This window comes from Cetorhinus maximus, chromosome 1 (genome assembly GCF_964194155.1).
Source record: "Cetorhinus maximus chromosome 1, sCetMax3.hap1.1, whole genome shotgun sequence".
NCBI lineage: Eukaryota > Metazoa > Chordata > Chondrichthyes > Lamniformes > Cetorhinidae > Cetorhinus > Cetorhinus maximus.
This window is the reverse complement of record NC_135879.1, coordinates 244,406,738-244,422,380: the sequence shown is the minus strand read 5'-3', so window position 1 is coordinate 244,422,380 and position 15,643 is coordinate 244,406,738. Positions and strand designations below refer to the sequence as shown.

The window sequence follows — 15,643 nt, the reverse complement described above, 5'->3', positions numbered from 1 at the left end:
CACACACAGCCCCACCTCCAGCCCACAGTCCTGTTCCCCTCGCCCCACCACACACAGAGCCCCACCTCCAGCCCACAGTCCTGCTCCCCTCTCCCCCACCACACACACAGCCCCACCTCCAGCCCACAGTCCTGTTCCCCCCTCTCCCCACCACACACACAGCCCCACCTCCAGCCCACAGTCCTGTTCCCCTTTCCCCACCACACACACTGCCCCACCTCCAGCCCAGGGTCTTACTCCACCGCTCCCTTCACCCCCACTAGAACACAAAGAGCCCCACCCTCCATCTCCCCAGGCTTCAGCCCAGAGTCCAGCTCCCCTGCATAACCCCAGGCCCAGCAATGTATAGTTCCGCTTTCCTCCAGCCCAGGTGGAGCTCACCAATCCCAAATGGTTTAGCCTGTTAAGATTCAATATTCTTTCTGGTCTGTGATAACAGGGTGGGGTCAGTATAGCTCAATCGCTGTTTTTGATCTACACCCAGTAGCCCTAACACAAGGGCTCAGGTGGGAGAAAGGGAAAAGTTAGGGACAGGCAAGATCCAATCAGCAGGAAATGATAAGAATCTGTGCGAGGCACATGCAATGAAAGTCAAGAGGATTCAGTGACAAGACTGTAGAAACAGCAATGTGGAGGGGGTAGCCAGAGAGCATGTCCTTACCTGAGCATGCTTGGCACGCAGCTTGTTGAGTATGTTCGTGGCATCGAAACCAGCATTGTCGCACAGTTGTCGTGGGATCACCTCCAGGGCCTTGGCATATGCCCCAATTAGCAGCTGCTGTTTGCCAGGGATGGTTCTAGAATAATCTCGCAGGTACTTGGAGATTTCCATCTCAATAGCACCTCCCCCAGCAACAACAGAGTCATTCTGCAAATACACAGGAATAAGCGATTAGACACCTGAGTATCCCAGCCCCAGGCTGAATCCATTACTCTACAGCTGAGACTCACACTAACAAGCAAGACATGCCAACAGAATAATGCAAGAAGATGAGCCCACAGCCCACCATGGGAATAATACACGTAGTGGACTACTTACACTGGACTAATCCAGAGGCCCAGGTTAATGCTCTGGATACATGGGTTCAAATCCCACCATGGCAGCTGGCAGAATTTAAATTCAATTAATAAAATCTGCCATCCTTCCTTGTCTGGTCTACATGTGACTCCAGACCCACAACAATGTGGTCGACTCTTAACTGCCCTCTAAAATGGCCTAGCAAGCCACTCAGTTCAAGGGCAATTAGGGATGGGCAACAAATGCTGGCCTTGTCAGCGATGCCCACATCCCATGAAAGAATAATAAAAACGTGCAGACCAGCCAGGAGTGCACTCGAATATCCAAGTTTAGAGGCAGTGAGGGCACAAATGAGTTTTTTGATGGAGATGGAGTAGGCCATTTGGCTGAAGCCTGCTCCACGATTCAATAAGATCATGATTGATGTTCTTAATCAACTCCACTTTCCATCTCATCCCCATATCCCTTGAATCCCTTAGTACCCAAAAATCTATCGATGTCAGTCTTGAATATACTCAGAGTCGGAGCATTCCCAGGTCTCTCGGCTTGAAAACTTCAAAAGTTTACAAACCTCTGAATTCTAAATGGGGAGAGAATTCAGAAATCTGGAGAGCAAAGGGACTTGGGAGTCCTAGTCCAGGATTCTCTTAAGGTTAACTTGCAGGTTGAGTCGGTAGTTAGGAAGGCAAATGCAATGTTGGCATTTATTTCGAGAGGACTAGAATATAAAAGCAGGGATGTGCTGCTGAGGCTTTATAAGGCTCTGGTCAGACTACATTTAAAATATTGTGAGCAATTTTGGGCCCCGTATCTCAGGAAGGATGTGCTGGCCCTGGAGACGGTCCAGAGGAGGTTCACGAGAACGATCCCAGGAATGAAAGGCTTAACATATGAGGAACGTTTGAGGACTCTGGGTCTATACTCGATGGAGCTTAGAAGGATGAGGGGGGATCTGATTGAAACTTACAGAATACTGAAAGGCCTGGATAGTGTGGACGTGGGGAAGATGTTTCCATTAGTAGGAGAGACTAGGACCCGAGGGCACAGCCTCAGAGTAAAGGGAAGACCTTTTAGAACAGAGATGAGGAGAAACTTCTTTAGCCAGAGAGTGGTGAATCTGTGGAATTCATTGCCACAGAAGGCTGTGGAGGCCAGGTCATTGAGTGTATTTAAGACCGAGATAGATAGGTTCTTGATTGGCAAGGGGATCAAAGGTTACGGGGAGAAGGCGGGAGAATGGGGTTGAGAAACTTATCAGCCATGATTGAATGGCGGAGCAGACTCGATGGGCCGAATGGCCTAATTTCTGCTCCTATGTCTTATGGTCTCTGAATGAAGAAGTTTCTTCTCATCTCAGTCCTAAATATGCGACCCATTATCTTGAGACTGTGACCCCTAGTTCCAGATTCCTAGGCTCTCCAGCCAGGGAAATTCTCAGCATCAACCCTGTCAACCTTTTTAAGAATCTTGTACATTTCAATGAGATCACCTCTTATTATTTTAAATTCCAAAATGTATAGGTCCATTCGACCTCAACTTTCTCATCCCAAGAATCAATAGTGAACCTTTGTTGCTCCCCTCTAAGGCAATTATGCCCTTCCTTAAGTAAGCTCACACAAATTAGGAACTCAACTGAATGATTTTCAAGGTGGCGCAGGACCAAAGAGACCTAAGAAGGGTGTGTGTACTCAGATCTTGAGAAGGTGGCAGTTGAGAAGGCTACTTCTAAAAGAGTTAGGGTCCTTCGCTTTATCAAGAGGCATAAAATACAAAAGCAAGCAAGTTACACTAAACCTTAAGAGCATTCTACCTCGTCCCACTCCTCTGCCTTATCCCCGTAACCTTGTACATTCTCTTTCTTCAAGTAACAATCCAATTACCTTTTGAATACCTCGATCGAACCTGCCTCCACCACCCTTTCTGGAAGCTCGTTCCAGGCTCCAACCACCCTCTGAATGAATTTTTTTTTCCTCACATCACATTAACTCCTTTTGCCAATTATTTTGAATCTGTGCCCTCTCGTTCCTGATGCTCTCTTGAGTGGGAACAGTTTCTCACTATTTACCCTGTCCATACCCCTCAGGATCTTGAATACCTCTATCAAGTCTCCTCTCAGCCTCTTTTCTCCAAGGAAAACAGTCACAACCTCTCCAATCTATCCTCATAGCTACAGTTCTTCATCCCTGGAATCCTTATGAATCTCCTCTGTACTCTCTCCAATGCCTTCATATTCTTCAAGTATGGTGCCCAGAACTGGACGAAGTACTCCAGATGAGGCCTAACTAGTGTCTTATACAAGTTCAACATGACCTCCTTACTCTTGTACTCAATGCCCTTATTAATAAAGCCTAAGATACTTAATGCCTTATTAACTGCTCACTCAACATGCCCTGCAATCTTCAATGACTTATGTACATATACACCGAGGTCCCTTTGTTCCTGTACCTCCTTTAAGGGTTTCTCCCTTTATTTTATACTGTCTCTCCATATTCTTCCTGCCAAAATAAATCACCTCAAAGTTCTCTGCATTGAACTTCATTTGCCACTTGTCATTTAGCATCATTAACCCAATGAAGCATCCCAAGGCGCTTCACAGGAGTATTCTAAGAACAAGTATGTCACTGAGCCACATAAGATCATCTTAGGACAAATGACCAAAAGCTTGGTCAAAGAGGTAGGTTTTAATGAGTGTCTTAAAGGAGGAAATGGAGGTAAAGAGTCGGAGAGATATACGGAAGATGTTCTGTAACTTGAGGCCCAGGCAGCTGAAGAATAATGCAAAGAAGTAAGAAGTGATACATTTTAGTAGGAAAAACAAGGAGACAATATAAAATAAATAAATAAACAATTCTAAAGGGGCTGCAGGGACAGAGAGACCTTAGGCTTTATGAGCACAAATCACTGAAGGCAACATGGTATGTTGGGAAAGTTGTTAAAAACGCAAATGGGATCCTGGGCTTAGAATGTAAAAGCAAGGAAGTATGAAGAACCTTTGGTTCTGCCTCAACTGGAGTTGTGTGTCCAATTCTGGGCACCACACTTTCAGAAGAATGTAAAGGCTTTAGGGAAGGTGCAGAAAGAGTTTACAAGAATGATTCCAGGAATGAGGGGCTTCAGTTACACGGATAGATTGGAGAAGTGGTTGCTCTCCTTAGAAAAGATTAAAGGGGGATCTGATAGAACTGTTCAAAACCATGAGGTATCAGGACAGAGTAACTGAGGGGGGAGGGTTGGGGGAAGTGTCAACGACTAGAGGACACAGACTTATGGTGATTGGCAAAAGACCAATGGCAACATGAGGAATACTTCTTACATGGTTAGTATTTGGAATGCACTGCCTAATAGTGTGGCACAAGCAGATACAATTGGGGCTTTCAAAGGAGATTTGGAAAAGAGACTGAAGGGAAAGAATTTGCAAGGAATGGGGCTCACTGTGTAGCTCTTGCAGAGGCTACATGGACACTTCAAATCCAGTGGTCTCCTTCTGTGCTGGAACCATTCTATAATTTCTAAAGGGAATAGGTTCAATTCTTCAGTCTCTGTAAACAATTCCAGCACTTTACAAGAAATGAGATGGGCAACGGGACTAATCGGATCGCTCTCCCAAAAAGCTGGCTCAGACGAGGGGCTGAATAGCTTTCTTTTGTGTTGCATCGTTCTATGGTCGTATTTGAGCATGTAAAAGAAAGGCATATTGAGGAAAGGAGGCAGCAAGCTCACACAGAGAAGCACTACTAGCTCGGCCACACGAGCTGAATTCAGAATTTAACTCCACGTGCCAATCTTTACTATACTCACAATCTGGAATGTTCTCACAAATAGTTTTTCGCTCAATGGTTTTATTGGAAATCCCCATCCCCTCATCTAGACCCCACACAGCTGAATATGTATCTGGCACAAGACATTGCCCTAGATTCAGACAGTCATGGTGACACTGGCATAGTCATGGGTGTTAGAGCTGGCCCAGGCGTATCACCCAACCATACTATTTGACATGTCATTTGCCTGCTGTGCATTTGCTGCTTCATTTAACCTGTATGAAATCTCTGGGCTTCTCATAGCACGCAGGCTGAATTCACCAGAGGCTGTGGCTCGGACCCCGACACTGCTGTTTATTTCCTCACCTTGATGGCCCGCCGAACGATCATTATCGCATCATGAAGGGAACGTTCAGTCTCTTCCATAAACTGCTCAGAACCTCCTCGAAGAATAATCGTACAGGTCTTGGCCTTGGGGCACCCAGTGAAGAAGTTGTATCTGCAGAGCGGGCAAAAGAAAAGGTCACAATTCGGTTGTTGACTCAATGAACAATAACCATCATCGATCGGCTGAAAGCTTCAAATCCATCTTTCACAATGTGTAGGCTGCACTTATGTAAATGAGGATTGCGCGAACCGGTGAAAGAATAATCAAATTACAGGATGGCTCTGTGCTGTTGACCCATATTCACTGAAAACTAGGCTGAGACCATTCAGAATGTTGAATGGCAGAGCTGGCTCAAAGGGGCGAATGACCTACTCCCTCTCCTAAGTCCCATGTTCCTAGATCACGACAGGTAGGACCCCTCCGTGCCTGACACAAGGAAGTCCCCACCCCACCCATCTGGAATGGATACTAGTTCAAGCCCAAGAGGGCAACTGTTTAACAAACTGCAATAGGCATTCCTCCATTGACACAATCCTGTAAAGGGACACACTCTCATATCATACCCTAGTTAATATTGCTGGATAGAGGTCTAGGTGTAAATAGCACCCTGTCCATGACTGATCTTGAATTCTACCCTCAATTCAGTATTCAAACCTACGCCCCAAAATAAATTAACTCACATTTATAAGATTATGTCGCCCGCCACCACTGTGTACATATCTGCAGTTATGACTCTCGCTGTTTTTCCCCATCCCTTATTATTTTGTCTAGCCCAATTTCCTCTCTAATGGGTCACTCCCATCTCTCTCAGCCGGCTGGGCCCTTGAGTGCTTTGACGAGAGATCGTCTTGACAGTGCTGAAACAGCAAAAGAAGTTGAAGCTAAGCAACAGCAAGAAGCAGCAAACATTGTTGGAAGTTGTTTATAAGCCACCAAACTGTAGTGGTAACATTGGGCACAGTATAAATCAGAAAATTAGAGCTGCATGTAACATGGCTAATACAGTAATGGTGGGCAATTTCAATTTACATATAGACTGGGTAAATCTAATTAGCACTAGCGCGGTGGAGGATGAATTCCTGCAGTGTGTACGAGATGGGTTTCTGGAGCAATACATTGAAGAATCAATTAGGGATCGGGCTATTTTACACTTAGCATTATGTAATGAGAAAGTGCTAATTGATAACCTTGTTGTAAAGGAGCCTTTAGGAAATAATGCAAAATTCTATAATATTATGGTCACTAAGTTTGAAAGTGATATAGTCCATCCTGAAACTAGGGCCTTAAATTTGAACAAAGGAAACTATGAAGGCACAAGGGGCAAGTTGGCTATGGTGGATTGGGAAAGTAACAGTAAACAAATTTGATGGTAGACAGGCAATAGCTAATATTTAAAGAAGTATTACATGGTCTACAACAAATATACATTCTTCGAAGACACAAAAACCCAACAAGAGAAGTGAATCAACCATGGCTAACAATAGAAGTTAAAGATTGTATTAAATCAAAGGAAGTGGCTTATAACACTGCCAGAAAAAGTGGTAAACCCAAGGATTGGGAGCAATTCAGAATCCAGCAAAGGAGGAACAAGAAACTGGTAAAGAAAGAAAACAGAATATGAATACAAGTAAGCAAGAAACATAAAGGTGGTCTGTAAAAGCTTCTTTATGTGAAAAGGAAAAGATTAGCAAGAATAAACGTCAGTCCATTACAGGCGGAGACGAGAATTCATTATGGAGAATAGGAAAATAGCAGGGAAACGAAACAATTACTTTGTATCTGTCTTCACAGAGGAAGACACAGAAAATCTCCCAGAAATACTGTGAATCAAGGGGTTTGTGAAAATGAGGAGCTGAAAGAAATTAATGTTAATAAAGAGGTACTACTCAATAAATTAATTGGTTGAAAAAATCCCCTGGGTCTGATGAGCTACATCCCAGAGGGTTGAAGGAGGTGGCTAAAGAGATAGTGGATGCATTGGTGGTTATCTTTCAAAGTTCTGTAGATTCTGGAAAGGTCCCTGCAGACTGGAAAGCAGAAAATGCAACCTCACTATTTAAGAATGGAGGGAGAGAGAAAACCGAACACCTGTTAGCTTGATGTCAGAAATAGGGAAAAGGATGTGATAACTAGATACTTGGAAAATAATTACATGATTAGACAGAGTCCACATGGATTTATGAAAGAGAAATCATGTTTCACAAACATGTGACGAGTTTTTTGAGGATGTTACTTGTAGCATAGATAAAGGAGAAACAGTGGATGTAGTGTATTTAGATTTTCAGAAGGTTTGTAATAAGGTCCCACACAGGTTAGTAAACAAAGTTGCAGCACATGGGAGTGGGGGTAATATACTGGTACAGATTGAGAATTAGTTAACAGGCAGAAAACAGAAAATAGGGATAAACAGTTCATTCTCAGGATGTCAGGCTGTTACTAGTGGTCCACAAGGATCAGTGTTTGGGCCACCCTGTTCACAATCTATAAAAATGATTTGGATGTGGGGGCCAGATGTAATATTCCCAAATTTCTGATGACACAAAACTAGGTGGGAGTGGGAGTTGTGAGGAGGATGCAAGGAGGCTTCAAGGGGACTTGGACAGACTAAGTGAATGGGCAAGAACATGGCAGATGCAATCTAATCTATATATGGGCGTAGTCAACATGGATTTATGAATGGGAAATCATGCTTGACAAACCTTTTGGGAGTTTTTTGAGGATGTTACTAACAGAATTGATAAAGGGGAGTTGGTGGATGTAGTATTCTTGGATTTTCAGAAGGTTTTTGATGAAGTCCCCCACAGGAGGTGGGTTAGCAAAATTAAAGCACATGGATAGGAGGTAATATACCAGCATGGATTAAGGAATGGTTAACAGAGAGTAGGAATAAAGAGGTCAGTCTTGCATTAGCAGGCTGTGACTAGTGGGGAATATCAAGGATCAGTGCTTGGGGCCCAGCTGTTCACAATGATTTGGATGTGGGGATCAAATTTATTATTTCCAACTTCGCGGATAACACAAAGCTAGATGGGAATGTGTGTTGTGAGGCAGATGCACAGCAGCTTCAAAGTATTTGGACAGACTTTGTGAGCGGGCAAAAACATGGCAGATGGAATATTATGTGGAAAAATGTGAGGTCATCCACTTTGGTAGGAGGAACACGTGCAGAGTATTTCTCTAATGGTAAGAGATTAGAAAGTGTAGATGTACAAAGGGACCTGGGTGTCCTCATCAATAAGCCAGTAAAAGCTAACATGCAGGTGTAGCAGGCAATTAGGAAGGCTAATGGTATGTTAACCTTTATCACAAGAGTATTGGAGTACAGGAGTAGCAAAGTCTTGCTTCAACTGCATAAAACCTTGGTCAGACTGCACTTGGAGTTGTGTATGCAGTTTTGGTCCCTTGTGAAGAATATTATTGCCATAGAGGGGGTGCAATGAAGGTTCACCAGACTTGTTCCCGGGATGGCGGGACTGTCCTATGAAGAAAGACTGAGGAAACTGGGCCTGTATTCTCTGGAGTTTCGAAGAATGAGAGATGATCTCATTGAAACCTACAAAATATTTAAAGGGTAGATGAATACTTTGAAGCTGCTGTGCATCTGCCTCACAACACAGGGTAGATGAAGATAAGGTGTTTCCCCTGTTGTGGAGTCAAGAACCAGGAGAAACAATTTTAAAATAAGGGAGAAGCAACTTAAGACTGAGATGAGGAAGATTTGTTTACTCAGAGGGCTGTGAATCTTTGGAATTCTCTACCTCAGAGGGCAGTGGAAGCTCATTGAGTATGTTTAAAGCAGAGATTGACAGATTTCTAAATACCAATAAGACAAAGGGATATAGGGATAGTGTGGGAAAAAGGCATTGAAGTGGACGATTAGCCATGATGGTATTGAATGGCGGAGCTGGCTCGATGGGCTGAATGGCCTACTCCTGCTCCTATGTTCCTATAACGTGAATAAGTGAAGTTATCCACTTTTGTAGAAAAAACAGAGAGGTACAGTATTTCTTAAATGGAGAGAGATTGGGAATTGTTGATGTCCAAAGGGACCTGGATGTCCTTGTTCATTAGTCACTAAAAGCTAACATGCAAGTGCAGCAAGCAATTAGGAAGGTATATTGGCCTTCATCACAAGGGGATTTGAGTACAAGAGTAAAGGTGTCTTGCTGCAGTTGTGTAGACCGCACCTGGAGCATTGTGTACAGTTTTGGTCTTCTTAAATAAGGAAGGACGTACTTGCCATAGAGGAAGTGCCACAAAGATTCACCAGACTAATCCCTGGGATGGTGGGATTGTCTTATGAAGAGAAATTGAATGAGAGGTGGTCTCATTGAAACTTACAAAAGCCTTGGAAAGTGACAGTAGGATGTTTCCCCTGGGTGGTGAGTCTGGAACCTGGGGACACGGTCTCAGAATAAGGGGCAGGCCATTTATTGCTGTGATGAGGAGGAATTTCTTCACTCTTCATTCACTTTGGAATTCTCTACCCAAGAGAGCTGTGGAAGCTCAATCACTGAATATGTTCAAAACAGGAATCGATAGATTTCTGGATACTAATGAAGTCAAGGGATATGGGGATAGTGGAAGAAAATGGCATTGAGGTAGATGATCAGTCATGATTGTTTGAATGGCAAAAGCAGGCTCGACAAGCCGAACGGCCTATTCCTGCTCCTATGTCCTTTGTTTCTGAGGAAACCGCGTTGGTGTCTGCGAGTAGTTGGATCGCCCACGTTCTTTCTATCGACCATTTGCTCTTTATGTCGCAGATTTTAAACTGTGCTGCTGCCTTCATATATAAACATGGTAGATACAGCGCCTAGTATTAGTTGTACCTTTCACTTCCAACCTGTGCTTCCTCAAAAAGGGCACATTGTCCCAACACATCGTCCGTCAAGGAATTAACGCTAGTCTGAATGGAACCACCACAGGCCTAAAAGACAAGAAAGGCAAAAAGACAAAAATGATCGCAGAGAACCAAAACACCTGTACCTGTTCCATTAACATCTGGGGAAGATGCTGGCATGATGGTAGTGTCACTGGACTAGTAATCCAGAGGCCCAGACTAACGTTCTTGGAACATGGGTTCAAATCCCATCATGGCAGATGGTGAAATTTAAATTCAATTAATAAATATTTGGAATATAAGCCTAGTCTCAGTAATGGTGACCATAAAACTATCATTGATTGTTGTAAAAACCCATCTGGTTCACTAATGTCCTTTAGAGAAGGAAATCTGCCCTTCTTACTTGGTCTGGCATACAATGTTTTTTCTTTATGCATTCATAAGATGTGGGAGTCACTGGCTGGGCCAGCATTTATTGCCCATCCTAATTGCCCTTGAGAAGGTGGTGATGAGCTGCCTTCTTAAACCGCTGCAGTCCATGAGGTGTAGGTACACCCACTGTGCTGTTAGGGAAGGAGTTCCAGGATATTAACCCAGCGACAGTGAAGGAACGGCAATACATTTCCAAGTCAGGATGGTGTATAGCTTGGAGGGGAGCTTCCAGGTGGTGGTGAACCCATGTGTCTGCTGCCCTCATCCTTCTAGATGGTAGCAGTCGTGGGTTTGGAAGGTGCTGTCTAAGGGGCCTTGGTGAGTTCCTGCAGTGCACCTTGTAGATGGCTGATGTGGTTAACTCTGAACTGCCCTCTGAAATGGTCTAGCAAGCCACTAAGTGCAAGGGAAAATAGGGATGAGCAAAAAATGCTTGCCTTGCCAGTGGTGCCCACATCCCACGAAAGAATACAAAAGACAGCCAGCTGTTATCGTATATCCATATTCAACGTTCAAACCTCCTGGATTCTGACAGCTCTAATCTTACCCTAATGTATGCTGTGTAGACCAGATTAGATCACTGGTCTGTACTGTCAGTTGCCAACACAAATGTCTCTGGCTTAAAGCAACAATTTTTCTTTAGTCTGTGTGGGATAGGGTAGGGAGAAGGGACGAAAGAGGCAATCTGCAACGAACCCTCCCTGGATCATTTTATTTACCCCAGCTAAACAATGGACACAGTTTTGGTTTGGCTCAGACGCTCTCTGCAGTGAAATAGCCAATTGATATCTGTGTCCAGGCTCACAGGAGTTAACTGAAAAGCTGCTGGTGTCATGTAAGCAGCAAGGTCAGCCAATACCCTCTCAACAAGAAACATGTAGAGGAGAATTTAGTAACAGAATACTGTGCTATATATCTTGCACCTTATACAACGCAAACTCGACAATTCTTCACCCATTCTTTGCCTAAAATTGACTTTTTGCTAAAAGGAAAGTCGATCATTATGGCACAGTGGTTTCAATATCTCCTACACATTTTCACTAAGACAACACAACAATGAGCGCTATCTGCTGGTAAGACTGCAGCATGAACTGGAACTATTATATTCATGAAGGTGGATTCACTCAGTATGTGTTGGTACTATTATATTAGTGTGGGTGGATTCACGCAGCATGGGCAGGTTCGATTATATTAATAAGGCTGGATTCACTCAGAATGGGCTGGTACGATTATATTAGTGAGGGTGGATTCACTCAGAATGGCCTGGTACAATTATATTAGTGAGGGTGGATTCACTCAGCATGGGCTGGTACTATTGTATTACTGAGGGTGGATTCACTCAGAATGGGCTGGTATGATTATATCAGTGAGGGTGGATTTGCTCAGCATGGGCAGGTTCGATTATATTAATAAGGGTGGATTCACTCAGAATGGGCTGGTACGATTATATTAGTGAAGGTGGATTCACTCAGAATGGGCTGGTACAATTATATTCGTGAAGGTGGATTCACTCAGCATGAGCTGGAACTATTGTATTAGTGAGGGTGGATTCACTCAGAATGGGCTGGTACGATTATATTCGTGAAGGTGGATTCACTCAGCATGAGCTGGTATGATTATATTAATAAGGCTGGATTCACTCAGAATGGGCTGGTACGATTATATTAATAAGGCTGGATTCACTCAGAATGGGCAGGTATGATTATATTAATGTGGGTGGATTCACTCAGATTGGGCTGGTATGATTATATTAATAAGGCTGGATTTACTCAGCATGGGCTGGTACTATTGTATTAGTGAGGGTGGATTCGCTCAGCATGTGCAGGTACTATTATATCAGTGAGGGTGGATTCACTCAGAATGGGCTGGTATGATTATATTAGTGAAGGTGGATTCACTCAGCGTGGGCAGGTACGATTATATCAGTGAGGGTGGATTCACTCAGCATGGGCAGGTACGATTATATCAGTGAGGGTGGACTCACTCAGCATGGGCTGGTACGATTATATCAGTGAGGGTGGATTCGCTCAGTTTGTATTGGCAGCACATTTCCATTCAAGCATTTTGCCATTAGGCTCTGTAAATTCACTGACCATCATAGTCCGCTTGAGATCCTCCTCTGGGACCCTGCCTGCGCAGAACAAGTCCCTGTCTGCAAAATACTGTGTTGCCACGTCCCCAATTGGAAGCTTAGACAAGACAACCTTGGCCCCGGACAGGTGGATTTTCTCAAGCTTGTCATAAAGGATATTCCACTCTGCATCAACAATGGCCTGGTAGTCCTAGAAACAAAAGGAATTCAGAGTATTTAATGGTGAGTGCACGTAAACTGTAAGGAACATATCTTTTTATTTCTGTTAGACTGTTGTAAAAAACATATCTTTTTATTTTCTGTTGGAATGCGGATTTTAAAATTACAATGGCGGCAGGTTGAAAGACCTGCCCACTAGAACAGGATGAGAGATATATACAATGTTGCAGTCCTGGAACAGTGTGCCATGAAAGGCAGGATAGTGTCAGAAAGGAGTCCTGGACCAAGGGAGCTGCCTGACAACAGCACTTTATTTGGCTCCTGACCAACTGACCAGGTTTGTGTGTGAGGACAGTGCAGCTGAATAGCTCCTAGCCTGAAAGGAACAAGACCTAAAACCTCTTTCTCCTGTGTGTGGAAGATTCCAGTAATTCCACAATAGCAGCTAGCTGGCTTTTTCTCTTCATATCTCTATAACCTGCTTTCTCTCTGAAATCCCTTCCCAAGAGGCAAAGGGGAAAATCACTGACAGACATTGAAAGGCAAGTGCTCAATCAGTGAACTAAATGCTGAAAGTGCTGGAAGGCCACCTCATGTCATCAACAAGAATTGAGAAGAATTTGGAAGACATCAATCAAAATCAACCCACCGTATCCTGTACTCCGGAACTGATGCTATTGAACTGTTTTATCCCACCCTTAAAATCCATCATTTGTGTGTCTTATGTGTGTGCATGTATAGGGATTTAAGGAGGGAGGGGTAGAGTTTAAGTTATCGCGTTAGAAGTCAGCAGTTCATATTTCTTTCTTTTGTCACTGGTTAATGACAGTTTGTTCAATAAACAGTTATTTACTTATTAAGTTTACAAACCTGGTGTTGTATTCGGTTAACCTAAATTAAACAGTTAGGTAGAATTGGGGCAATCTGGTGGTTTGATTAAGCTTATTCGGGGAACAGTGAGGCTTGATATTACAGCGCACTAAGCCCAGTGCGTAGCGACAAAACAGTGGAATCAGTTTGTACAACACAATGTTGAGGGGAAATGGATTAGCACACTGGTCCTTTACTACCAAGTCCAAATCTAGTTAAAGCTAAGCCACAAGGCCATTGCCCACAACTTGATGCCTGGTCCATGATGGAGAAATCATTCTCAACCCCTCAGCTAACACAGTCTAAGCAGTTCAAATCCGACTTAAGCCTCTTGGAGTTATCATTTAGTTCCAGCTTCTCTGGGTTCATATACTGGATAATGGAGCATGGGAACAGCACAAAGTGTAGCTTCTAACAAATACAGAATTTAGAGCTGAAGGAGCAAGGGTAGGGCTGCTGAACTCAATATTCTTCTTCTCCAGATTCGGCATCACGCACTCTCTACTGAAAAATTGGCATTTCTCACACCAGACATCCTATGCCTCTCTGAAAGATTACCAATTAATGGTGAGTAAGGGGCCATTTTGTCTTTTGGGCCTGTGTCCACGAGAATCTACTGCAATTATGACTAAAGCCACTCCACAGAGGACTCCAATAGTTAACAGAGAAAGGAGACTTTCACTCCATTAGTCTGACCTCGATGCGAATCCAGCTTCTCAGGCTGAAAAGAAAGTCAAACTCCTGAGACAAATCAGTATTCTGCAACTTGTAATTTGTTGACAGAGATACAGCAGATAAGAGTCGTATGAACAGAGATCATCAAGCCACCTCAACAGAGGTGGGCAGAATCAAGTCAGCTGACGCTGACATCAACAGATGGCTCCCCATTCATTTGTAACTGTTAATCCTGTACATTTCACACCACGCACACTTGATGCACAGAAATAATATTGCAAGTTGTGCAATGTATGGTGATTAACAAGGTAGTTAGCAAACTGTGAAAAATGCGATATTGTATGATTAAGCTGGAAATACTGAGGGAGTGAGCAATTAGAGACACTAGTTATTGATGGGACTACCCTGTATTATCCTGTGTTTGCGAAAGGATTGGAGAGGCAATTGTTACTGCCTGACAATAGTTACAACAAAGCAAACAATGGAACAAGCTCATTATACTAAACATTCAGTCACTTTCATTAAACAGATATGAAATATAACATAGCATTCCTCCATATATTTCAGGATGGGAGAGACCAATACTGGATGGATCACTCAAATCAACATGTGATCATATGGGAACAGTTAGTCTGTGACGCAACTCACTCTCTACTGGAGGAAATGAGCTCAAGATATTCCACATCCACCAATTTCAATCCCTTCCTCTGAATGAAGAGCCTTCTCCTTGCTGGAGTGTGGTGTTGTAGATATTGGCAGCGCTTCAATATTGCAATCAGTTACTAATTCTACACTGTGACTCTGCACAGTGACTATAAGAAGGGTTCAGGGTATCCAACACATGCACCATATGCAAGACACTAAATAGTACACGAGCAGCAACCCTGACCTGGACTGCCCACCCCTCCGCACAAGCTCACAATAGAATTAAAACTCATGCCAGTGCAGTGACATCCACTGTTCTGTCCTCAAGAGTACTGACCTCAACATTGTTCACCCGAACCTCTGCATTATCCTTCTCGGCTTTCAGCTCCAACTCCACATTCAGCAGTGCGATTTTAGGTTTTTCATACTTCTTGGGCTGCATTTCAAACCCAGCATAAGAGAACGTTTTCTTGAAGGCAACACCAGCTATCAGCTCAGATTCCTGTGATCAAGACCAAGCATATGTAAGAAAACAGACACGCAAAATTCATTGAAACTGGCATTTTTAAAAGTTAAACTTTAGGTTCCATTTAAGTGGTGCTTTTCGTAAAAGATTGAGGCGAGATACAGTTGGCATATGGACCTCCAGAACCTGTACATCAGCTGATAGTTTCTAAATGTTACCGCATGCAAGGCAACTTAAAACTATAAACACACACACTAAAACTTCCTGACAACCCCATTCTAATTTCCCAATGTCAAC

General features: G+C 43.4%; 1 protein-coding gene across 1 annotated transcript in view; it reads right to left on the bottom strand.

The window, feature by feature from the left end:
* cct7 (chaperonin containing TCP1, subunit 7 (eta)) overlaps nucleotides 1–15,643 on the bottom strand; it is a 42,866-nt gene that overhangs the window by 4,157 nt on the left and 23,066 nt on the right. The window contains exons 7-11 of the mRNA XM_078555060.1: nucleotides 15,218–15,382; nucleotides 12,533–12,721; nucleotides 9,997–10,094; nucleotides 5,143–5,275; nucleotides 662–868 (exon numbers count right to left, since the gene is read on the bottom strand). Of these exons, the coding sequence (XP_078411186.1) occupies nucleotides 662–868; nucleotides 5,143–5,275; nucleotides 9,997–10,094; nucleotides 12,533–12,721; nucleotides 15,218–15,382 (792 nt within the window). The remainder of the gene's footprint in view (nucleotides 1–661; nucleotides 869–5,142; nucleotides 5,276–9,996; nucleotides 10,095–12,532; nucleotides 12,722–15,217; nucleotides 15,383–15,643) is intronic.